The 24,742-nt window shown below is 36.9% G+C and overlaps 1 protein-coding gene and 1 long non-coding RNA gene across 2 annotated transcripts in view; one reads left to right on the top strand and one right to left on the bottom strand.

The window, feature by feature from the left end:
• Positions 1–24,742, top strand: part of PEX7 (peroxisomal biogenesis factor 7) — an 89,821-nt gene that overhangs the window by 2,522 nt on the left and 62,557 nt on the right. Inside the window, exons 3-5 of the mRNA XM_082731084.1 lie at positions 390–540; positions 13,899–13,976; positions 14,361–14,469. Coding sequence (XP_082587210.1) covers positions 390–540; positions 13,899–13,976; positions 14,361–14,469 — 338 coding nt within the window. The remainder of the gene's footprint in view (positions 1–389; positions 541–13,898; positions 13,977–14,360; positions 14,470–24,742) is intronic.
• On the bottom strand, positions 6,664–8,939 carry LOC309865016. Its single transcript, XR_014311907.1, has 2 exons — positions 7,122–8,939; positions 6,664–7,080 (listed from the first exon to the last, which is right to left on the bottom strand). It is a non-coding gene; the product is annotated as an uncharacterized lncRNA (long non-coding RNA).

Raw genomic sequence — 24,742 nt, 5'->3', positions numbered from 1 at the left:
ATCTGTTTTTTAAAGATTTTATTTATTTTTGCAAGAAAGAGAGAAAGAGAGAATGAGCACGAGCAGGGGGAAGGAACAGAGGGAGAAAGCAGGCTCCCCATTGAGCAGAGATACCAATGCGGGACTCCATCCCAGGACCATGAGATCATGACCTGAGCCAAAGGCAGATGCTTACCCACTGAGCCACCCAGGCACCCTGGGCTGTTTTTTCTACCTCTCTGAACGCATTCTTTATCTGTCAAGTGTTTGCTGTGCTTATCTTCCATAATATGAAGACTTTGTGAAATAGTATGTGATAAACTTGAAGAAAAGCTGTAAAATTATGATTGTTATTTTATGTTCGGCTGCCTGAGTAGCTGTATGTTCTGTTTTCACTTTTCCTGATGTAGCTTTGACTGGAACGATGGTTTGTTTGACGTGACCTGGAGTGAGAACAATGAACATGTCCTGGTCACTTGTAGTGGTGATGGCTCGCTGCAGCTGTGGGACACTGCCAAGGCCATGGGGCCCCTGCAAGTCTACAAGGAACACACTCAGGAGGTAGGAAGGCAGTCTTCCTGGGCCGATTATTTTTCTTTGGATGAAATCCACTCGGGAATGCAAATATGGGGACAGGAAGTTTAAGTTTGGTATTTCTTATACATGTTGGATGTCATTTATTATTTGATTATTGAAACATAAAGTACATCTTGGCCCAAGGAACTAGGAAAGAAGAAAAGGTCAGGCTTCTCATTAGTCTGTGAGAATGCCTCCAGTACTGTAAGTATGCTGTGGCCCCATTTCCTCTAGAGAGGCCTGTCACTTTCCTACCCCTGGATATGCCTGCCCTAAGACTGCCTGGAGACAGAGGTAGGCGGACTTTTCACAAAGACTTCACAAGATTGCCTCTAGGGCTTCAGGAAGGTTCTGAAGGATTTTCAGAATATACTGGAGCAAGAACATCAACTACTGATTATGAGACAGAGCTTACTGAAGAAGTTGGGAATTGAAAGCCAGTTCATGTGTGTAGGTTCTCTGTGTATGTGTTTTGTATGTATGTATATATATGTAGTGTAGAAAATAGTTTGGTTTTCAATCATATAGAACTACATATATATTTTTAATGGACGTGATGATAAAGATAATCCCTTTTGGTGTTGTAGTTTAAATGTTTAAAAATTTTCCTCCAGGTAGCAGTAGATCCTTCAAATGAAAACTTGCACATTTACATTCAAACTTGTGTCTGCCACAGTGTCTGACCCATGGAAGGCCTCCCGTCAGTGCTTATTAGATGCAAGAATATTAGTCTTTTGTAATAAAAAGATTAGTCATGTGAGGATTCCAGAAATCATTGTGTAGCTATTGCTATTAAAAATCAGTATCTCTAAGATTATGACTGAAAAAAATGGAAAATTTTAGTTCCTCTATTTTTATGGTGAAGCCTCTTTGAATAAATGTACTTATAAATGATCGTGTTTTCATAGAATGACTGAAAACAACTTTAGTAAAGAAGAAATTTTAGTTTCAGGATTGTCAATGCAAGAATCCCCACAAAGCATCATGTCCACAATTTGGACATTTTTGTGGTACCTTCATGATTTTTGCTTTTTTCTAATACCACTTTTTTTGTTGTTGTTTGTTTTGTTTTGCTTTAACATTTTTCCTCTCAAAAGGTTTTTTCTTTTTTTAAAAATCCTTGGTGCTTTATATTGTTTGTCTTATAAATTCTAGGACTATAGCCAACAGGTCATAAAATAATAAGTCTAATTATCTTAAATGAGGTATATTGATTTAATATATTTTTAAAATAACCCTTACTTGTTATTTCACTTATCCTAAAACTGTTATATTTAGGAAGCCGTGGAACTGATAACTAACTTAAAAGGTACATTTATAAGTTTTTAATGTACATTACAATAAATATGTAATGAATGAAATGAAATGTATGTACCAGTTAAAACCATCTGTTATACATCCAGTGGTGTGGGTACTACTATTCTCTGGGAAATACTGCCCTAGAGTGTTGCTGATGACAGTCACTCAGCCTTTACTTATCTCAGTGAAAGGGGATCAAACTATCTCATGAAATAACTTATTTGACTTTAGATTGCTCTAATGGTTAAGAAAAATTGCCATCTTAAGCCCAAATCTACTGTCTGTCAAGCAACTATTTTTTAATGCTTTACTCTGAAGTGATGAGAGTGAGTCCAGTCCCCTTTTCCAGGGAACCCTTGAAAATGGCCACCATGACCCCTTTTAGTCTTTCCTCTTCCAGACTCTATGTCTGTAATTCTTTTAGACTGTCTTCAGTTTACATGGTGTCTGTATATTTTACCCTTTGGTAAATTCCTTCACATATTTCCCTTTTTCATAGTCATTTCTGACATTGCCTACATTATTTAATTCTAGAAATGTGATGATCAGTGCTGAGCTTTTTAAGGCTTTGCCACCATAATCTTAAGCCTCTGGCTCTAATATTACCTAACCTGGCTTCCTGTCCATTTCTTGGCCTTATGATAGTCTTGGGTTACTTTGAATCCACTGGTAAGGCACCTTCATCTCTGCTATTTGAACTGCTGTGAAGTCAGCTTTATATCATTCTATAATGATGTAACTGGTTGTTTTGTTTTTTTTTTTTTTGTTTTTTTTTTTGAGTTGAAGACCTTTTTTGGGTTTTTTTTCTTTCAGGCTTTTTTTCCCCATTAATTTCTTTTCAGGTGCAATTTTTGATAAGTGCTTACATCATTTAGGGTGCCTCGGCTGTCTGTGTAATGGAGACTACAACTAAAAGCATGTCCAACAATCAGAGTTTATTATCTCACACAACCAAGTATGTGGAGGTGGAATGGGTGCTGGCTTGGTTATTCAATCTTGACAATGCCATCAAGTACCCAAGTTGTCCTTGCCTTTGCACTGTTATCCTCAGTGGGTATTCTTTTCTCCTTATGCTGCTTATAGTTGCAAATATCATCTTACCACCTTTCAAGGTCAAAGGGCAAAAAAAGTGAATGTCCCTGTCTAGGGACTTTTTTGAGGAAAAACTTCCTCATAGTTCTCCAGCAGACATGCTTCTTCACATCTGTGTAGCTAGAAGAGCATAGTATGCCCAGTCTTAACCGTGTCACTTATGAGGAGACAAGCAATCATTCCTGCCTTCACCTAAGCAAGGAAGGGACAGAGCTTTTCCCCTAAAGGATAAAATTAGGGTTCTGTGAGCAAGGAAGCAAGGAGGATTGGCCCCACTACAATATACTTGTCCTTCTCACATTCGTTAGTAAAAATCGAAGTATGCCAAGCAGCGTGATGAATAAAGAAACTGTAGGATACCCTCTGTAAGACTATGAAAGACTGTGAAGAGGAAGAATTTCTGGTGATTAACTTAAGGCTTAGTATCATAATACCAAATATTTGGCATTTTTTTCATTGAGGAGTCATACAGCATATATTCAAAGCATGTCTCTATAACAAATACTCAGAAACACTTAAAAGGATGTAAGGGCAAGTGAGAGTTTATTATTAAGAGCTAATAAAAATTTGTTAAATAAGTAAGTAAGTGAACAAGCATAGCTGATTTCCTTTTATGTTTTTTCTCCCACCAACATGTTCAAGAATAGCAAATAATGGGTCATTTTTCCCATGGGTAATATAGTATAGAATAAGGATGAGCAGCTTAGTTTCAGTCAATTTTGAGTTGAATCCTGGCTCTGTAACTTATCTGCTATGGGACCTTGGGCAAGTTACTTATTTCTCCTAAGCTATTTCATTTGCAAACTGAGGATAAGAGTAGTCTATATCATAAGGTTGTTGTAAGTACTTAGAACAGAACCAACGCTATAAACAAATATGTGCTATTATTATTATATATAATTATATCTTATTATACTAGAGTTAGATAGAGAACAAGTTAGGAAACCTGCACTTACCCATTTCATCACTTTATAACTGAGAAAATGTCTAATCAATTTTCAGATAATCAGATGAGAAGGTGCTGAAGTGAAAAGGAGAAATCCAAGACCTGGGACCTAGATATATTTTAGGCCTGAGGAATGAAGTGCTTGGTGAAATGGAAAGAAAGAAAAACACGGACATTATCTGTGTGCATGGCTTCTAAACTTAGCATCAAAGCAAGAACCCGATTCTTCTCTCCATTGTTTAACTGCTGTCCGCAGAGGCCATTATGTCTTTTGAGCCCATTAAATACCTGTGGCTTAGCCTGGCTGAGTATATAGCAGTGGAAGAATAGGAAAATTTAAAAACGACTCAGCAAGAAGAAGAAAGGGTGAACTGAGAATTTTGTTTCTGTACTTCATGACTTACAACATGGTGCTATTGACAGTCAGGAATGACTTTCAAGGTGACATTGACTCAGCTTAATGTTTATATCAGTATCTAGTTTCCCATGTACTTATTACGGTTTTTAAAAATAGTTAACATTTGTCTTCATTGTCAAAAAGTAATCTTATCAATTTGCTGAATTTAATTTTTAAAGATTTGATCTACTTAAAGTTTTTGTTTATGAAAACTTATCTTTGAAGTAAGTATTGCATACTTACTTAGTATCTCATTGGGTAGAGAATGTATTTAATTATATGTTTTGCAGTAAAGATGTGCTATATGATTAAGATCTGCTTACTTTAAAAAATTAATGACTTACTCCTATGATAAGATAGAAGCTGAAAAGTTTATAAGATGGATGCCCATAAATATATTAATGCAGACTGACAGTGAGTCATGCATTTAACACCAATTTGTTCCCTTTAGAAATTGCATTTATGTTTAATTGTGCAACAGACTTCTCAGCTAAAGAGATCTCTTTTCTTTCCCCTCCCTTGCTTCCTCCTCTCTTCCTTTCTTCCAGGACACAATTGGACTTGATATAGTTCCTTGTGGGTATTTATTCTCCTAAATTTTGGAGTAGGTTACTGCAGTAAGATTTTTATTACAATTTAAAATAAGTGTAAAGCTCCCCCCCCCCAAAATTGTGATTATGGAGAAAACTAGTTTCCAATCATGTGTCTGTTGAGTCTTTATGGATTTTACTACAAATAGGATGTGATAGATATCCTTCACTTTGTAATTATTATGTTGCTAAAGCATTCACTTTTTTTTGTTTGTTTTGTTTAATATCTTAAAGTTTTAATTGTATTTAAAAAGCCAGGTCTGGAGGCACCTGGGTGGGTCAGTAAGTTGAGTATCTGACTCTTGGTTTTGGCTCCGGTCATGATCTCAGGGTTGTGAGATCAAGTCCCATGTCAGGCTCTATAACTGGGTGTGGAGCCTACCCAAGATTCTCTCTCTTCCTTTCCCCCTCCCCCTGTTCACATTCCTTCTCTTGGAAAAAAAAAAAAAAAAGACACCCCCCCCCCACTGCTACACACACATCTCTTTCTCTTTCTCTCTCTCAAAAAAGAAGCAGCTAGATCTGTCCATACTGGTTGCACATGTTATGGACCAGGCATATTCTAGTCATTGAAGATGCAAATATGAATAAGACTCAGGTGCTAATTTATGTTCTCGACACTCAAGCAAACCATTTAATTCAGTGTGATCATATTGAAAAGAAGGGTCTAGAAGGTACAGAGAGGGCACAAGAGAGATATCATTTGAGCTGAGTCTTGGACAATTAGTAGAAATCCAATGTCTGGTGGAGAGAAGCATTTCCACAGGTGCAGATCTGTGAAAGAACAGGACGTGCTCGGGCACTCCATAGGTCCCTTGGTGTGACTGGAGCCTAGGGTGTATGTGTTTGATTCTAACCTACTAGAATCACCTAAGGGCCTTTAAAAAATCTTCATACCCAGGTCTCAATGTCTGGGGGCTGGAACCAAGCTTTATGTAGTTTCCCAGATGATTCTAGCATGCAGCGATGTTTGGAAGCCACTGCTTTAACTTAGTAGGCATTCTGTTCTCATGACCTTAATAAGTATATTGCTTAATATTTTGAGGATTGTAGATTCAAAATGTAGATTAACAAATATTTAATAAAAAGCATGATTTGATTTGCTTTACAAAGGGGTGAACTCAAAGCTTTAGAACTTTTTTTTTTTAAAGAAGAGGAAGTGATAGATTTAAATAGATGGAAACTGTAATGGAATATTTTTGGGTCAAGAATGAGTTTCATGCATGACTACTACTGCTCTATCTGTAGTCTCCTGTCATATACTCATTGTGGGTCTCAAACTCTGTGCTTGTCTCCAAAGTAGGTTGGTGAGTGAATCATGTCTAGAAATTAGAACCCCATGCCTCCTACTTTAGATCTGGAAGGAAACATACGTAGAAAACATATGTACAGTCTTATTTGATAATTTTGAATCATGTGAAACTAGAAGGTTTTTTTTAGTTTAGCTATGATCTGATATCCAGTGAAGTTATCTATGGAATTATTGGCAGAGCTATTTAAGTATATTTAGAATTTACATTTTATGTGAGACAGGGAGGACTTTTATATATATTTTATATATACATGGATATATATGTGTATATATATATTTGTATATATATGTGTATATATATATATAATTATCTCTGTATATATTTCAAAAAGAAACAGTGGGAAGATAATCCAAAAGCTAATAGAAGTGGTTACCTTTAAAGGATGTGGGGAAGAAATAATCGGGGAAGAGAGGACAAGGATGGATAATTTCTCCCAATATAATTTGTATTATACTTTTGGTCTTGGAACAGTTGAAATATTTTGCAAAATTAAAAATCACCATTTAATTAAAAAAGAAAAAAGCAATTGCTAAAAATTGAAAACAAACAAATTAATCTAGTGGTATATCAAACTGGCATCATAGCTAGGTATTGAAAATAATTAACTAGAAATGTTACTTTTAAAATACAGTATTGTGATTGTCTATAACCAAATGAGATATGTCTGATAAACAAAAAGAATTGCAAAGAAGTTGTAAACTGTATTCAGAAAGATCAGTATTATTATTTTGAAACTCTTATGGTATAGGAAGACAATTACCATATTTCATTTCATTCATATGTGGAATGTAAGAAACAGCACAGAGGATCATATAGGAAAAGAGGGAAAACTGAATGGGAAGTAATCAAGGGACAAACCAGGAGAGACTCTTCGCTCTAAAAAACTAACTGAGGGTTGCTGGAGGGAAGGTGGGTAGGGAAAGGGGTACATGGGTGATAGGCATTAAGAAGAGCGTGACGTGATTTGATGAGCAGTGGGTGTTATACGCAACTGATGAATTATAGAGCTCTACAACTGAAACTAATGATGTACTGTATGTTGGCTAATTATTTAAATTTTTAAAAAACTCATATTAAATTGTAGGTTGAAGCATAACAGTAATTATGTTATCAGAAACCAAAAATTTTTATGTAAGAGAAAATGATGAGAATAAATAAGTTAAAAAGAGATTTTATTTAAAAATTGAGACATATCTGTACAGACTCATTAATTTTTCTATGTTTAGAAAAGTACATATATCCTGGTTCTTTGGACTATAAAGACCAAAAAGCAGTGACAACTCAGTCACAGTGAATATCCCTAGTGCCCAGATTACTGCCTCTAAATACCGAGGAACTGGGATCTTTGCACAGATTGTTGATTCCAGGACTGAGAAGAAACATACAAGATGAATCTAAGACCTCCTCTTGTGTCAGAAAACTATGAAAGGCCAATGGAATGAACATCAAAAGTTTAGAAGAAACAATGTGTAGAGAGATGATACACTTAAATTTCCACCCATTACATGCAGTTGTAATCATTAAGAAACAACCAGTAGGACACCACTGAATTTACTAGGACAGTGGACTCATTCTGAAAATTGTTAAGATAAAGAATCAAGGCACTTATCTGGCTTTCCTAAATGAATTTTATTGTGGAATAATCAGATGCTTGATGTGGAAAATTTCTCATAACAGAATCCTGGCTAATAATTACAGAAGGAATAGCATAATTAGAAAGCCCACCATTGAGTTTCCTCAGATGAAGTAATGACTGTAGACAAAGGCTATCTATGGATGCTGAAACATTCATTTAACATTGCTCCATCTTCTGAATAGTTTCAGGATCACTAAAAATGGGTAAACCGGCAAGTATACACCTAATACAAAAGGAAGCTTAAAAAAAAAAAAAAGATTGAACTGAATGTAATCAAGCCTCTAGACCTAACTTCCAGCTTAAAGAAATGGGAAGGGTGAAGGAGAATGGTAACACCATGAGGAAACAGCCAAATCCAGAGTGTAGAAGATTCTACAGGACCATTAACTTTGTGTCTCCAATAATTATAAATGTCATGGGAAGGGTGAGTGGGAAAAGCAAGGTGGGAGAGGAGGACTTTCCTAGATTAGGAACATAACAACTAAATGTAAAATGGATTTTGTTTGGTTTCTGGTTCAAGTAAACCAACTGTGAAAAGACATTTTTGAGACACTTGGGAAAATAAGAATGTGGACTGAGTTTTGGATGACATTAAGGAACTGTTATTCATCTTTTTAGGTGAAAATAGCCTTGTGCTTCTATAAGAAAGAAAAACATCCTTACCTGCTTAATTATGAGTGAAGTGTTCTGATGTTAAAATACTCTAGCAATCGTTAATGGGACAGATAAAACAAGGTGGCAAAGTGTTGATGATTTTGGAAAGTATGTGAGGTGATACCTGGGGATTTATTATGATATTTTTCTTTTATGTGCATTTAAAAATTTTTATAATGATAAACTTTAAAAACTTGTTTCACATTAAAAGAAATATGTATCCTTTTCTAATCGCTCAGTAATTAAAAGTCAGTGTCCCTTTCCTTTGTATTGATACAGATAAGTATGAACATTCTGGACATAGTTTCTATTTGATGATTTTTAATTAAATAGACCAACTTAAAAAGGGCAATGCTATACAGCAGATTAAAAATGAGCTCTTTGGGAATTGCTTTCAGTAATAAAATCTGTCCTCTCAAACAGTGATTTTGATGAAGTTCAGATTTCATAAGGCAGCACAAAATATTTTTCAGGTTTTTTTTTTTTTCTTTTTGTAGTTTCTCAACTAATTTTCTCACCACTGCCAAGAGTAATTACATGACATAGGCCTTTAGAGGACCCTGGTTTTAAAGCATAACTGCATACCTCTCTTCTTTTTTATCCTTAATCTAACCATCAAGCCATGTCCACTGTTTGAGTAGGAGTGGAGGGGGGAATTGGGAATAGGGAAAGGGTAGAAGACTGGACTAATGTGAGATGTGCTCTTCGTTCATATTTGTTTCTCTGCCCCTTCATCCATTCCAGAAACTTTGATTAACCCTACAGTGCGCAAGGGACGGTGTAGAGCCTGCGGGGGGAGATGAACAAATCAGACGTGATCCTCCTTGCCCTGTTTGAATCCTCACCCTCTGGGGCAGGGGTGGGGGAGTGGTGGAGCTGCTGGTTATCTCCTTGATAATGTGATAAGTGCTGGAATGTATGGAGTACAGCAAGAGGGAAGGATCTAGTCTGGGGAGGGACCACAAGGGCATCCTTTGGTCTACAGGGGGAGTTGAAATTAACTATTCAGATGGAGATGCCAGAGGAATAGCATTGGAGGCAAAGGAAAGTGTAGGCTAGAAGGGGAAGGATTGAGCCTGCAGGCCTGAACAGTTGGCGCCTTGGCTGTTAAGCTCAAATTAGTGGAAAGACACTGAAGATTCTTATATTTCATGCGTATAAAATAAATGTAAGCTGTAAAATGTATGCTTGCATATTCATCATCTGACTTAAAAATAAAACATCCCTTATACTGTTGGAGCCACTGCTTACAGATGCTATCTTCTATCTACTTTTTTTTTTTTTTTTTCTGATTCTATAGTTCTCTCTCCCTTCATCTTCTTCTTCCCAGGAGTAACCACTAATTCTGAATTTCTGTTTCTGTTTTCTTTGCTTTTCTTTTTAGTTTTACTGCTCATGTATGCATCCCTAAACCATTTATAGTTTTGCATGGTTTTGACCTTTGGGTAATAAGCAGCAGCACAGACAAATCTTAATGTTGGTAAGTTGAGATGGTAATGGTAAGTTGCAGGAAACCCATAGTATGAAACCGTTGAAGGGCTTCCTACAGGGGAATGATATATGTGTTTTTATGCAGTGCAGATCATGGATTGGAGGTAAGCAAGGAGAGATGGGGAGGCCTGTGGAAGGATGCTGCCTACAGTCTAGGTGGTAGCTAGAGTAGGCTTGATGGCTATAGCCTCTTAAGAGAAATTATATACGAACTTTTAACCATGGTCCTTGGGGATCAAACCCTGTTTGATCTTTCTGTTCTTCAAATGGGATAAGCCTGTTTCCTGCTTCAGGGTCTTTTCCTGTTCTTCTGCCAAAGCCTTTCCTCTCAAACCTGCAGAGTTCTGTGTTCGCTATACTCAGGTCTCTGCTCAGTGGGATCTTCCCTTGCCACTCTATCAAGAAGTGCCTCCTTCCCTCTTGTTGTTTCCCAGTCTCCTTCCTTGGTTTTGTTGTACTCTCTAGCTTTTCTTTAAAATCACGATCGGAAACTGTTTACTTATAGCCTGTCTATAATCCTTGAGGGTGGGGACTTTATCGGGCTTGTCTAACATTATACCCCTCTTTCCCCTGTTCCTTGTACATAATAGGTGCTTAGTAAATACTGCTTGAATGGACTAGTGAAGTAACTTGAAGTTGGGATAATGGAATCTACTCATCCTTTTTTGACTGTCTCCCAAACATTTCCCTGGCTGTAAACTTTTTTTCAGAGCCTGAGGTCAGTGCCCAAACCCTGTTTCCGCTAGACATTTCCACTTTACTATCTTGCTGTCACTTCAAAGTCAGTTATGTCTAAAATTACACATTATCTTCTTTCCTCCAGTCTTCCCATTTTATTAATGCCACCACCACCAACAGTCCCCAAGCACAAAACCTTGGTGTTATCCTGCAGTGTTCTCTAGTCCTAATCCCTCGGGTGCTATCCATGCCCTTGTATGTCTTTGGGGGAGTTTATGATCACTGTTTTCATTTCTGCTTTCTGCTACTGACATTTTAGCTAGGCCTCAAGGCCCTGCTTAGATCCTCTCTTCTGGGCATCAAGCTGAATTTCCCATCCCAGTGCCATTTTATACTTATGTCTATAGTTTTTTTTTTTTTTTTTTAAACAATATCCTGGCTTGTACTGTTAGTCACTTACCCATATCCTAAATTGTAAACACAGTAAAACACATAAAATACTTGAGTTGCCTTTATTTTCTTCTCTGTTGTCCCATTTTTAACATTACCATGTGCGTCCTGTCCTTAGTTTTGTCCTAGTCCTATTGCTTGCACTTTCTTATGGGACTGATGGCACACTGCCATAGTTCTCTTACCTCCTGTCTTTTATTCTCACTAGGGCTGGGTTCTCTCCGAGCCTGTGGGGGCTCTCACAGTTTTAAAAGGCGAGAAGTCACAAGGTGTCAAATTCTGTATCATGCTGGACACGTGTAGAGGCAGTGGTATCTGAGGTGTTGATCTTAGTTTTTAGTTATATCTGTTGTTATCCTCTGAAATGAAAACAATAGCTCTTTATAACTACTTAGTGATACAGATTGTAAAGGTTAATTTCGCTGGATAAATTACTTAACTCCCATTTATTGAATGCTTATTAAATTGCAAAGGATGTAGATAGACATATAGGATGGTTTTGCTCACATGGTGGATCTTCCAGAATCTAGCAGGTATTTAACACAAATTGTAGTAAAATATGGTAAATGTAAAATTTAGGTAGGTACAAGAAAGATGCTGTCAGAATGCATGGAATGAAGCATTTCAGTCATTGAGGGTTTTGTCGAGGGGAAGCTTGTTTCATAAAGGATGTAATGGGGCCAAGACTTGGCAGATGAATAGGAGTTCACTAAGCTCACAGGGGCTTTAAGTCCTTGGATTTGGATAATTCATGAAAACAAAATGGAATCAATCTGGGCTCTAATGAAGGGTGATACCAGTGAGTCAGCAAGGAAGGGAGACTTTTATTTCCTTGATATTGCAGCCCAAGGTCATTCCAATTCCACAGTGCCCTCATGGAGCATGATGTAGAGACAGCCTGGCGTCGTGATTAAAAGTGGATTCTGCAGTGAGGCTGCTGAGGTTCAGAATTCAGCCCTGCAACTTACTAGCCTTAGGAATTTCAACAATTTATTTAAACTTCTTGGGTTTTAGCACAGTATATACTTCATAGAGGTGAAGATTAATGAGATAAAACATGTAAAATCCTTATGACAGTATCTGGCACACAGTACGTGCTCAATAAACATTTGCTGTTGTGTTTTTTTTTTTTTTTAACATTTTATTTATTTATTTGACAGAGAGATCACAAGTAGGCAGAGAAGCAGGCAGAGAGAGAGGAGGGGAAGCAGGCTCCCTGCTAACAGCAGCAGAGAGTCTAATGTGGGGCTTGATCCCAGGACCCTGAAATCATGACGTGAGCCAAAGGCAGAGACTTAACCCACTGAGCCACTCAGGCGCCCCTATTGTGGTTATTTTTGACTGTTCACATCAGCCTAGAGTAGCAGTTGGCAGACTGCTACTCATGAGATGTGGCCAACCAAGTGTGCTCTCTGATTTGTAAATAAAGTTTTATTGGGATACAGCTATGCCTACTCATCAAATGTCACCTATAGCTACTTTTGTGCTCTCCCAGGCTGACATACAGAACCAAGTGGCCCATAAAGCCCCAAATTACTGCTCTTTACAGAAGAAATTTGCCATGCCCTGGCCTAGAGGATAAAATCAAGCTCTTTAGCTCTCAAGAACTTCTATGACTATTTCCGCCCATAACAGATGGCCACAGCAGCTCTTTGGCTTTTGCTGCCCCTTCTGTAAGAGGTGCTCTTCACTGCTGGATTGTGGCTTCTTCAGTGTTCCAGCTGATGCTCTCTCTTCTGCATGAATATGGACAGCAGCAGGGCTGGGACTAGGATAGGGTGGGTGGGGCACTCACTTTAGTTACATGATTAAGGAGGACCCCAAAAAATTCAGTAGTCAAATAATGTCTTGATGCAATATTTTTTAAAAATCCCAATTGAAAAAATCCATGATGAGAAAAATATCAGTTTTAAGCAAAGACAGGATTAGTATTACTGATATTTTTAAAACTGAGCCTCCAACATGGCTCGCCATGGTACATGTACAAGACAGCAGAGAAGAGGTAACCCATACTTAAGCTACAGCAAACTGCAGACCCTCTGCTTCCTACATAAATGTGGTAGCTAGAATTTTTAAGATTCAGAATCTGCTGGCTGGTCACATTTAATGATGTATACTCAGGTCCACATCAGTACTACTTTAATAAAGAACAATTATGCACATATTTTGTGGAACTTAGCTTACAGTAGCGATCTATATATAATCTGTTGTGTAAGATGACAGAATAAAACATATTTCCATAAGTTTTCAAATGGCTTGTTTGAAATGGTTCACTGAAAGCAGTAAAGCATAGATTAGAATAGCAGCATTGGATAACTAAAGCTGTTTACCAAGAGATCTGAAAGGATTACCTGGTTCCTATAAGCTTTTTCTAAGAAAGGCCAGATAGGGATATTAATTGAATTTTAATGCTTTCTGATAAACACTGACCTGGCAAGCTTTTTTAGACGACTAACTTTCTAATCTGCTTTGACATTTCTACAGGGTGCTTCAAACAGTGATTTGTTGGTAGGTTAAAAATATATATGATTTGTTTTAGTGAAGGAGGTTTGGAAATCATCTGTAGCATTCTGTTAAAATAGAAGGGAATCTTATCTGTAAGGAGTATGTCTGGAAGAATGGGCAAAATGACCTTCCCATTTCTCAGGCACCATGTTGAGATTTGTAGGACTTCATTTGATGTTTCAATGAAGTGAATTAGTTGTTCTAACTGGCTATCACTGTTATAAAGAGATAAAATATAATATTGAATTTCATGCTCCTTTACTTTCTAAATGACACATTAAAATGTTTTTAGGTCTATAGTGTTGATTGGAGCCAAACCAGAGGTGAACAGCTTGTGGTGTCTGGCTCATGGGATCAAACTGTCAAGCTGGTATGTTAGCATTACTGTATTTAAAACCAAATGGTCTCTTCCATAACACTTTCATTGAGTTTTTTTCTTTTCTAGAACATACTTCTATATCTTTTCAATTATACAACTAATTTTCTTTTAAAAAAAACTATAGTAAAGCATTTATTAGAATTAAAACATTTTTAACCTTTTGGCTGTAAACTAACCATTAGCTCAGCATTGATTATTTTGGCCCCTTAAATACTGTTCTGCTTTATATGAAAATAGACTTTAAAGAATCCTTGAGATATGTCTGACTGTTACATGTGTACATATAAATACATAGGTGTTGTATTGTATATATTATGTATATAAACATAAATTTGAATTTACCTCTAAGTAATTGATTTATTCATTTGTTTATAGTGGGATCCAACTGTTGGAAAGTCTCTGTGCACCTTTAGAGGCCACGAAAGTGTCATTTATAGCACAATCTGGTCTCCCCACATCCCTGGTTGTTTTGCTTCAGCCTCAGGTAAATAATTCCGAATTTATCAAAAAAGCCTTACTTGTAGTGAGTGATGGCTTTGCTTTCCCCAGCAGGTGGCACTGTGTACTTGCTATTTGGAGGGAAAAAGGGACCACAGTTCTATCCTTTGTGCTCTTTAGATGGTTTCATTCTTCATCAACCTCTAGATAAGATTTAGCCAGGCCTGGACTACTTTCCAACTATTAATGAACAAATATGGTTTGTCTTAGGCATATCATAACTGGTTATAAATCTTCCAAAATTGGGAACTCATCTAGTTCTTTTTATTAGCCACTGAGTTCCTTCTTTTAGGTGGCATTATCCTTGGTTTGTTTATTGGAGTAAAGGTGGCTAAGTCTGAGTAACAGTTACAAAAGGTATAACATGTGCTAATTAATGACAAGTATTTATGGTGAATGACAAAGTAAAATTATCACTCTATTTCTTGCTAATTTTGTAGCTTGTGAAAAATATAAATTTATAAAGAAAAAACCAAAAATGGTATCCTACATAATCCCTCTACTAGACTTACCATATGTACAGTGAGGAAATTCAAACAGCACATAAAGATGCCAAATAAAAAGTCCTCATCCCTCCCCCTCCATAGAACCATGGTTAACTTTTTTTGTATTCCTCCATAAAAATTCTTCTTCTTTTTTTTTTTTTTTTTAAGATTTTATTCATTTATTTGACAGACAGAGATCACAAGTAGGCAGAGAGGCAGACAGGGGCAGGGGTGGGGGCAGGAGCAGGCTCCCTCTGAGCAGAGAGCCCAGTGTTTGGTTCCATCTCAGGACTCTGGGATCATTATCTGAGCCAAAGGCAGATAATGGCTTTAACCCACTGAGCCACCCAGGTACCCCCCAAATTCTTATTCTTATTTCAGAATATATGGTACAAAAGTAAAAAATGTTTGGGGCCACCTGGGTGGCTCAGTTGGTTAAGTATCTACCTTTAGCTTAGGTGATAATTTTGGGGTCCTGGGATGAAACCCCACAGTTGTGCTCCCTGTTCAGTGGGGAGTCTGCTTCTCCCTCTCCTTTTGCTCCCCTCCCCCTCGCTCTCTCTTTCTCTCAAGTAAATAAAATCTTAAAAAAATGAATAATGTTTGTGGGGAATACGCCCGAGTAAAAAGTCAGATGTCTTTAAGGGCTGAATTTGCTTAGTGATGTTAGGTTTTATGTGCTTATAGCTATAAAGTTTTTGTTGTTGTTGAAATTATACAGGAAAATAATATAACTGTGAATCAGAAAATCTCCCATCCCAAGTTCATTTTCCCTGCTGAAAACATTGTAAAAAAGCTTTTGATTGTGACAATTTTTTAGTAGCTTAGTCCAGTATTATAGTTGAATTGGGTGACTCATGCGACCATTCAGAGTTTTTAGACTCTAGTTTTAAATGAATTTGATGGAAAAAAACATTCATCAATTATATTTTATAAATTATATATGAATTTATATTATATTCTTAAACTTATGGAATCAACACAAATTTAAGTTAGAAAAAGAGGTACACCATGTTTCTTTTATTTGATCTACCACCAATAGACACTTGGCTAAAGGATTTTCTGAATACCTTCCTAAAATCTCTGACACTTTAATATACATTACTTCATTTTTCTTTTAGATGATTTGTGTTGTGTACAGAGTGCCATTAAAGCTATAAAAAGTGTAGGAATGAAACAAAGGTGAACAACTAATTGTCACAGGCAAGGCAGTGTTGCTCTGCTAGGCTGCCTCCTCAAGTCACTTTGACCTTGCCTCTATGAACAAATAGTGGGAAGGCAAACTGATGTCTCCGAGTATTCCAATGTGAGGATTTATTAAATTACATCATTTGGAGGGAATATATTCATAAATACAGTCTGTATGACACTAATGACTTTCTTCCTTTCTTTCTTTCTTTTTTTTTTTTTTTTTTAAAGATTTTATTTATTTATTTGACAGACAGAGATCACAAGCAGGCAGAGAGGCAGGCAGAGAGAGAGGGGGAAAGCAAGCTCCCTGCCGAGCAAAGAGCCCAATGTGGGGCTCTATCCCAGGACCCTGGGATCATGACCCGAGCCGAAGGCAGAGACTTTAACCCACTGAGCCACCCAGGTGCCCCGACACTAATGACTTTTAAAAGTGTTTCTTATAGAGCAGCAACACCTTATAGATTAAAAGTGTTTCTTATAGAGCAGCAACACCTTATAGATTAGTCAAAACAATGACAACAACCTTCCCAGTCTGGATGATGTCAGTTAATTCTGATAGTGAGAATCTGGTAATCTGAAGATAATAATTATTTTAAGATTTGGACCCTGAAATGATAAATAAATGTACCTTTTTAATCTTTTAAATGTTTTCCAATTTGATGAATGGAAGATGATACCTAATTTTGTTTTGACTTGTGTATTTGATTACTAGGGATAGTGAATAATTTTTGTATGTTCATTTACCACTACAGTTTTTCCTTTGTGAGTCTTGTGTTCATGTTTTTGGCCCATTTTTCTACTGAGAACTGTTTGTTGTTGTTTTTCTGTATTGATGTGTGAGCTCTTTTTTATATTTAAGAATTGGTCTAATGTATCTTACATATATTTTCCCAATTTTTTGTTTTTTAACCATTTTATTTTCTTTTATGTTGTATGTATGTTGTATATGCATTTAAGTTTTTTGGTATTCAAAACTGTCAATTTTTTGCTTGATAGGTTTTTGGCTTTCATTTAGGATGACAAGGAGTTGGCTCAGTGAAAAGTAGGAGGCCTTTCATGGCATGGAAAGAGAGGCCATTGTAGGCTGAGAGAATAGGATGTCCAAAAGTAAGAACTTGGCACATTTGAGGTACTGAAAGAAGACCCGGGAGACCACTGGTTAAGAGGAAAAGGTCGTAAAAATGAGGTTGGGCAGTAGAGGAGGTGCCCACCTTATGTACTGGATTCAAGATTTTGGATTTTATCCTATGGACATGGGCAAGGCACTGCAGAGGTTTAAGCAGAGGAGTGATATGATTAGGCTTGCATTTAACAAAATTCCTTCTGGCTTTGTGTAGAGAATAGTTGGGAGGTGAGCGGGAGTGGATGTGGGAAGATTAACTGACAGATGAAGGAAGGTATGGATAAGGATGGCTGCAGAAGGGCTGGCTGACATTAGGCTGACTCGAGTTGGTATTTAGAGATGATTTTATAATATGTACAATAGGTGAAGAGAGAAGGATGAGTAAAGAGTAACACCTAGATTCCTGCCAAGGATAAATTGGTGGGTGGTTAATGTCATAACTGAGGTAAGAAATACGTTTGAAAGAGAAGATCTTGAGTTTAGTTTTAGAGCACACTGAGCTCATGGGACAAGGGAGTTGTCGATGAGTAGGGCGAGTTTGGAGCTGAGACTTCTAGCCTCGTGAATAAATTGTGTCATTGGCTCATAAATGATAACTAAAGCCATTGGAGTAAGTCAGAGTCCCCAGGAAAGATTAAACAGAAGAAACCTTAGACTAGAGCATAGGTTGGCACACTATTGCCCTCAGATCAAAATGACCCACTGACAGGTTTTGTGAACAAAGATTTAGTGGAACACAGCCATGCCATTCTTTTATAGATTGTCTGTCTGTAACTTCTTTTGTGCCATAATGGCAGAGGTGAGTAGCTGTGGCAGAGGTGAATGGCCCTTGAAGCCAAAATTACTTATGTTGGGTCCCTCACAGGAAATGTTTGCTGACGCTTTGTATGAAGAGTCTTGAGGGGACATAAAGCAATGGAAGCCCTTTCATGCAGTTTGGTTGTTTAGGGGAAGAGAGAAGAAAATAGCTAGAGGAAGAGGTAGAGTGTGTCTACTGTTGTCTCCTCATTTAATTATCTAGCATCCTGCAAATAGGCTATCAGAAGGATAATTGTTCTTTACTTGCTACTAAACTCTGTTAATGCCCTGAGTTGTTGAATTATGTTGAATGGGTTCCATAGTAAATACAACGTCACAGAAATCCTTTTCCTTCTGTTTATTTTATAATTTTCTTTATTCTAAAAATTTTAAATGACCAAATGTCCCTCAATTTTAAAGCATTATTAGGTTGAAGACACTCAGAACTGGAAATCTTCAGGTAAATTGTGTACAGACAAACATGTCCATTAGATTAAGGAATTTCCTGGATTCTAAGGTAGGAGAAAGTAATAGTAAATTCTGTGTATAGAAGTTCAGTTAAGTAAAAAATGTTCAGTGTTTGAAATTAACAGCATGGTTTTCTAGAATGAAAAACAGTATACTTTTAAGATTATTACTGTTATTTTCTAAATTTCTAAGTTGTCTGAGTTAGAGTGTTTTGTCCATAATCTGAGTTAAATCTTTCCCAAGATATTAAATCTCTTGGGATGGAACTAGTAATATATTTTTCCTTAGCACATTTCCTTTTCCATGCCTAAATTTCTTACTGGATTTTTAAAAATTTTTCTGTGGCATAGCTAATTGTAAGGCTGGGTGGATATTAAGTAAGTGATAGCAATATTGATGTGCTTTTCGAATTAACTAACCCTTTAACCTGCCTATGTAACTTGAGTTAGTCATCTTTGTGCTTTTAATTTAGTGTAAATGCTAATGAATTTCATGCTTATAGTGAGTCAGTTCTGTAAGATGACCACAGTTTAGCATAATGGTTATAATTTTACTATAGGTGAAAAGCCCTAATACAGAAAGTATTGGTACAAGTTCAATTAAAATTCTTTTAAGGATGTGAATTAGACTGACATTAGCATCATTTTCTTTGAGTAGGGATGCTCTTTGGCCTTATATCCTACAGTTTCAAAGAAGTTGTTTCAAACCCTTCATGAATTAATGGTATAAGATAGATCTATCTTCAAAATGAACTGAAACTTAACTTCCTTTCTGGTGAAGCAGTGAAGACATGTCTGGTGCAAGCTCTAATTGGCAACATCCATAATAAGCTGAAATTAATAATGAGTATAATTTTACAATATTTGGACAAATATTAATAAGTAAAACTCCTTGAACTACTGATATATTTTATAAAAATTCCTTTACCTTACTATTGTATGTAATTTTGTTGATGTATATTATTATTTAAGGTTCTAAAATTATCTTCACTTGTTTTTAATCATTGCTCTTTTTATGACTGAGACCAAATATAAAATCTGATGGTGACAAAATCTTGAACTAATACACCTGCGTTTATTTAAATGTCAGGCAAAATTCTGTGTATTAGCCTTTTTTTTTTTTTTTGTACTTGTCAGAATTCACTCATTTATTTAACAAGTATTCAACATGTACTCTATGGTAGGCCATGCAAGATGTAGGAAATCCCAGAATAAGCAAATAAAAATTGGTTTCCATATGATACAAGAAGTACAAAAAAGATCCACTTGGCAATCTAAGGGAAGAAATGTAACAAACACCCTTTATTTGGGCTGAGTCACACACACTCCTTTTGCTTTTATGGTGGTCTTTTGTGTAGCATGGTATACATAATATTGAGTCTGGATGTTGCATAAAGAATATTCAGTGTATGAGAATGAATAGCATGAAAAGGCTTATTGTGTGGAGAGTTAGCAATATAATCACAAAACTTAAATATCTGCATATTGTAAATAGGTATTATTTAAACAATCTTTTATCATCACAATGTCCATTTAGTTGAATAGAAAAAAAAAGGTTATCTGTTTAATGACATCATCTTCATGTGTTATATTAAAAATAAATATAAATATCAGCCAGGATTTCTTTTGTTGAAAGTCAAAGAAATTCTGAACCAAACCACCTTAAGAAGACAATTTATTTGCTTGCATGGTTGAAATGTCCAAAATTACATCTGGATTTATACACATGGCTGGACGTAGGACTTAGAGGATGTTCTTGCCATCTCTTCTGTTTTTGTTAAGTTGGTTTTGTATCAGGCACGATGTGAAAGTAAGATGGCAGCAGCTTCAACCCCTCTATCCTTTCTGGTTTCCGTCCAGTATGAAAACGTGTGAGACTCCTTCTCAGACATCTAAGAAAGTTCCATTTTCTCTCATCTGATGGCCCATGTGAATGTTTCTAATCTGATCATGGTGCCTAGGAGAGGAGGATGTGATGTGTTGGTTGGGGCCCAGCTTACACCTACCGTTGGGAATGGGAAATGAGAGAGGGTGGTAGTCCATCTCTTACACCAAGAATGGAAAGAATTAATAGTGATTAGGTGGGAGTGGTTCTACGGGGCCTATATTCACTAGACTCTATGCACATCCAACACTAAAATCAAAGGGATTTCACAAAATATGGACCTGTGAGGTATAAAAAATACTTTAAAAAAATTGGATAAAGGAAAGCCATTTGCCAACTTTTATGATTTTAGAAACTCTTTAGAAGGTTTATTTATTAAGCATTTGCCATTTTCCTTCATAATGATTTTCAAATAATAGCCTCCTTAATAAAGTTGAAAAGATTTGAAGTTTTTTCTTCCACTCTACAAGAGGAGGGTTTGTGGTTCAGTAAAGGATGGGGCACACTCTGAAGCTCTCACTGTGCTTTTGCCATTTCAAGTGAAATGAGGAAATTTGCTTACCAAGCTGTATACAATGTATTAGGAGGCAAGTGAACATCCTTGCATATTTTCTTGACTTGTTTTCATGCATTTTCTATCAGGCATGTGTATTCTTTTACATAGCTGAGTGCCTTACACAAGCAAACACTAAAATATTTTTAATTACTATTATATAAGATATAGGAAGTAAGCATCTTATTAGAATTTTGAAAACCTATTGGAGGTTAATTTTGGTTGTTGAGAGGGACATTGGCAGTGAGTCAGTCAGATATTAAGTGAATGAACACTGTTTTCTGAAAGATACATTGAAAGCCGTTGAAGAGACATTGAGGAAGAAGAAAACAGACAGGGTTCCTGTTTCTTAGAGCCGCAATCCAGTGGAAAAGAGAGATCCTGTGGAAAAACAAACTAGCAATGGATAATGCAAGGAGTGTGAAATTCTCTGGAGAGGTAACATAGTAAGTAGAATCTAGGAAATTCCTTAATCTCATGAACATTGTCTGTACAAAATTTACACTGCATTGTCCGAGACAAAATTCTTCTTTCACCACTATTACCTGACTTCAGGTCATGCTGCTTAATGTCCGTCTCTTCATTCCTCACTTGGAAAACAAGGATGACGGTAATACTTATTTCATGGAAGTTTTGAGAAGGATTAAGTAAGTTAATATGTACAAAAGGCTGAGAACAGTACCTGGCACAGAGTTAGGGCTCTATAAATGTTACCTTCTATGATTAACGTGTGTGCTCAGAATTCTGTGGGAACACAGGTAAGGATTCTTGAGCATGGCAAAGTTGGCTGGTCAGGGTAGCTAGTTCTCCACTCTGAGAAAACAGCGTTCAAGCTCCAGTAACTAAGCGTTAAGAGATGAGAGCTGGGAAGCAAAGGAATGGGAGGTGGCAAGAACAGAGCATATTTGGGGAGTATCTGAATGACCGTGGCATGTGTTTGTGTTGTAAGAATTACCAGTGCTCATCTGGGGAACTTGCTCTGGGTAGAATCTGGAATGCTTGGTTATGTGGTGGTATACAAGGTCAGTGATCCTGAAACCTGGCTGGCCACTGGAATTGTTGGGGGAGCTTTAAAAAAACAACAGGATTCTGGGCTCCATTTTAGTCCTGATGAATCAAGTATCTCTGGGAGGCACATTTTTTAATTACCTCAGCTGAACCTAGCGATCAGCCTCTTCTGGAAAACGCTGTTCTAGTCTAAAGCATAGCTTTGTTTGAGATGCCAAACTAATAGTTTATTTTTGCTGGTGCAATGGGAATTGCATGCTTAATATTCATCTCTCTTTAAAAACCCACAGAATGGTTTCAGTGCTGAATTCAGAGAGGAAGTGGTTTCTGTAGTTTGAGAATGCCTTAGTTGTCCCTCTCGCCCAAGTTTTGTTTGAGTTGTATTATGGTCTTCATCAATTTTCTTACTTTGTCTTCTTGCTTACAGACAGGAGCCTGCTATGAAACCTACTATAATCTTTGCATAAGAAATCTCAACTGTAAATTTCATGGTTATGGAAACCAAAGTTGTGAAATATTTGTTTTTACCAATATTACAAATGGCAGAAGCTTACATGATAGGCAGTCATATGGTTAATTATGTCACTCAACTGCTTATAGCCATTTATATTTTAAAGATAATACAGGAGACTATAGCATTGAAGTCATTCCAAGAATTGAGTCACCTTCGAAGTTAGATGGTATTTACAAATCTGGAACTACATTTGTTAGCATTGGCTAAGTTAGGACAGGCCAAAAGGGGGAATTTTTAGAGATTTAGATCTAGATTTACTTTCCAAAGCATTCTAAGGTTCTCTAAGGACATTGTGTTTTGTCTAGTTCATGAAAGTTGTTAGTAGGACAGAATTCATATTTCTAAATTACATGAGATAGAAGGGAAGACTATTTAAGCTCATTACATTAAGAACATTAATATGAAGTAAACTTTCTTTTGAACCATGAAAACTAAGTTACTCCTATTACAGACTCCATATAATTGCATAAGTCATAGCCATGCCTGAATGAATGGGTCTGGTAGTTAAAAAACAAACAAACAAACAAACAAACAAACACACTTCATTCTATTCTAAGAAAAAAGTCATATTACATTTGGTAAGCATCTGACATTTCAATTCAGTTCAATTATTTGGGCCCAATATGCATCCTTTTGCTGCTCAGTTCTTTGCAGAGTCAGATCCACTGTTGACACTCATTCTCCCTCCTCACCTTACTCTTACCTGCTGTGGCTTGAAATTCAACATAGTAGCATCCAACATTTCCTATTCTGCACTATGCACCGAGACTCGCTGGTTCTGTTGCCAGTGGCTGGCCTGCCACTGATAGGGGAAGATGGTGGCACTTTCATAGGGCCCTGGTCAACGTCTGGCTGTCAATGAAGGGTCAGTTGTCTGGAAAATGCAATTACTAAAAAAAACCAACATAAGTACAGATATCTCAGTGGCTCAGAGTTGAGTGAGTCATGGTACTGTTGGGCCAGAAGCTGTCTCTCCTACCTGGAAAATAGAGTGAGGAGGATGAAGTGACAAATGTGTGCAACAGAAGTAACTGTCAAGTAAATGGAATTCTTAGCTCCTTCAGAGCAGTTCCCTTCTTCTGGTGTCTTTCAAGTTAACTGCAAGATGGAACAACCTAGGCAATGGCTTTTCTGTGTGTGTGAATGCTGCTTGACTGTGATGGTAAGGAACCAAAATATTGCTCCAGAGAGATGTGGAGTGGACACCCACCCAGTCTTTGTTATTGGGTGTTTTGCTTAATCTTTTTTTCCTATGTAAATATGCATGTCATATAAAAATACATGTAGACATGTATTTTTTAATTTAAATTCAGTTTAGTTAACATATAGTGTATTATTAATTTCAGAGGTAGAATTTAGTGATTCATCAGTTGCATATAAAACCCATCAACCACCGCCCTTGATGTCCATCACCCAGTTACTCCATCCTCCCACCTACCTCCCCTCCGACAACATTTTTTGTTTTCTAGAGCTAAGAGTCTCTTATGGGTTGCCTCCCTCTCTGTTTTATCTTATTTTATTTTTCCTTCCATTCCCCTGTGTTCATCTGGTTTGTTTCTTAAATCCACATATGAGTGAAATCATATGGTATTTGTCTTTCTCTGCCTGACTTATTTTGCTTAGTAGAACACCCTCTAGTTCCATCTCTGTTGTTGTAAATGGCAAGATTTCGTTCTTTCTGATGGCTGAGATAGATGTACACATACACCCCACATCTTCTTTATCCATCCATCTGTCTGTGGACATCTGGGCTCTTTCTGTAGTTTGGCTATTATAGGTGTTGTTGCTATAAACACTGGGGTCCATGTGCCCCTTCGAATCACTTCGTAGTGCAATTGCTTAATCTTTTAGTGAAGTATAATACACATGTGGAACAGTGCATAATCTTAAGTGTACAATGCAAAGAATTTTCACAGTGAGCACATACAGGTGTGTATGTAGCCCCCAGATCAAGAAACAGAACATTCTGAGAGGCTCCCCTACCCCACTCCAGGGTGGGTGACCACTGTCCTGCCTTTTAATAGCATAGATTAGCTTTGTGGTTTTTATACTCCTGTGTCAGGTTTCTTTTGTTCATTATGTTTTGTGAGACTCCGATAATGTTGCTAGAATAACAGTTACTTCTTCATGGACTGGCCCATATTCCTTGTAATGTTTTGATACTTTAATCTTTAGTTTCCCCATTTGTAAATTACTATAAAAATTACTTGTTATATTATCAAAATTTTTACCTCA

This window comes from Mustela nivalis (genome assembly GCF_964662115.1).
Source record: "Mustela nivalis genome assembly, chromosome: 5".
Lineage (NCBI taxonomy): Eukaryota > Metazoa > Chordata > Mammalia > Carnivora > Mustelidae > Mustela > Mustela nivalis.
This window is presented reverse-complemented; position numbering and strand designations above follow the sequence as displayed.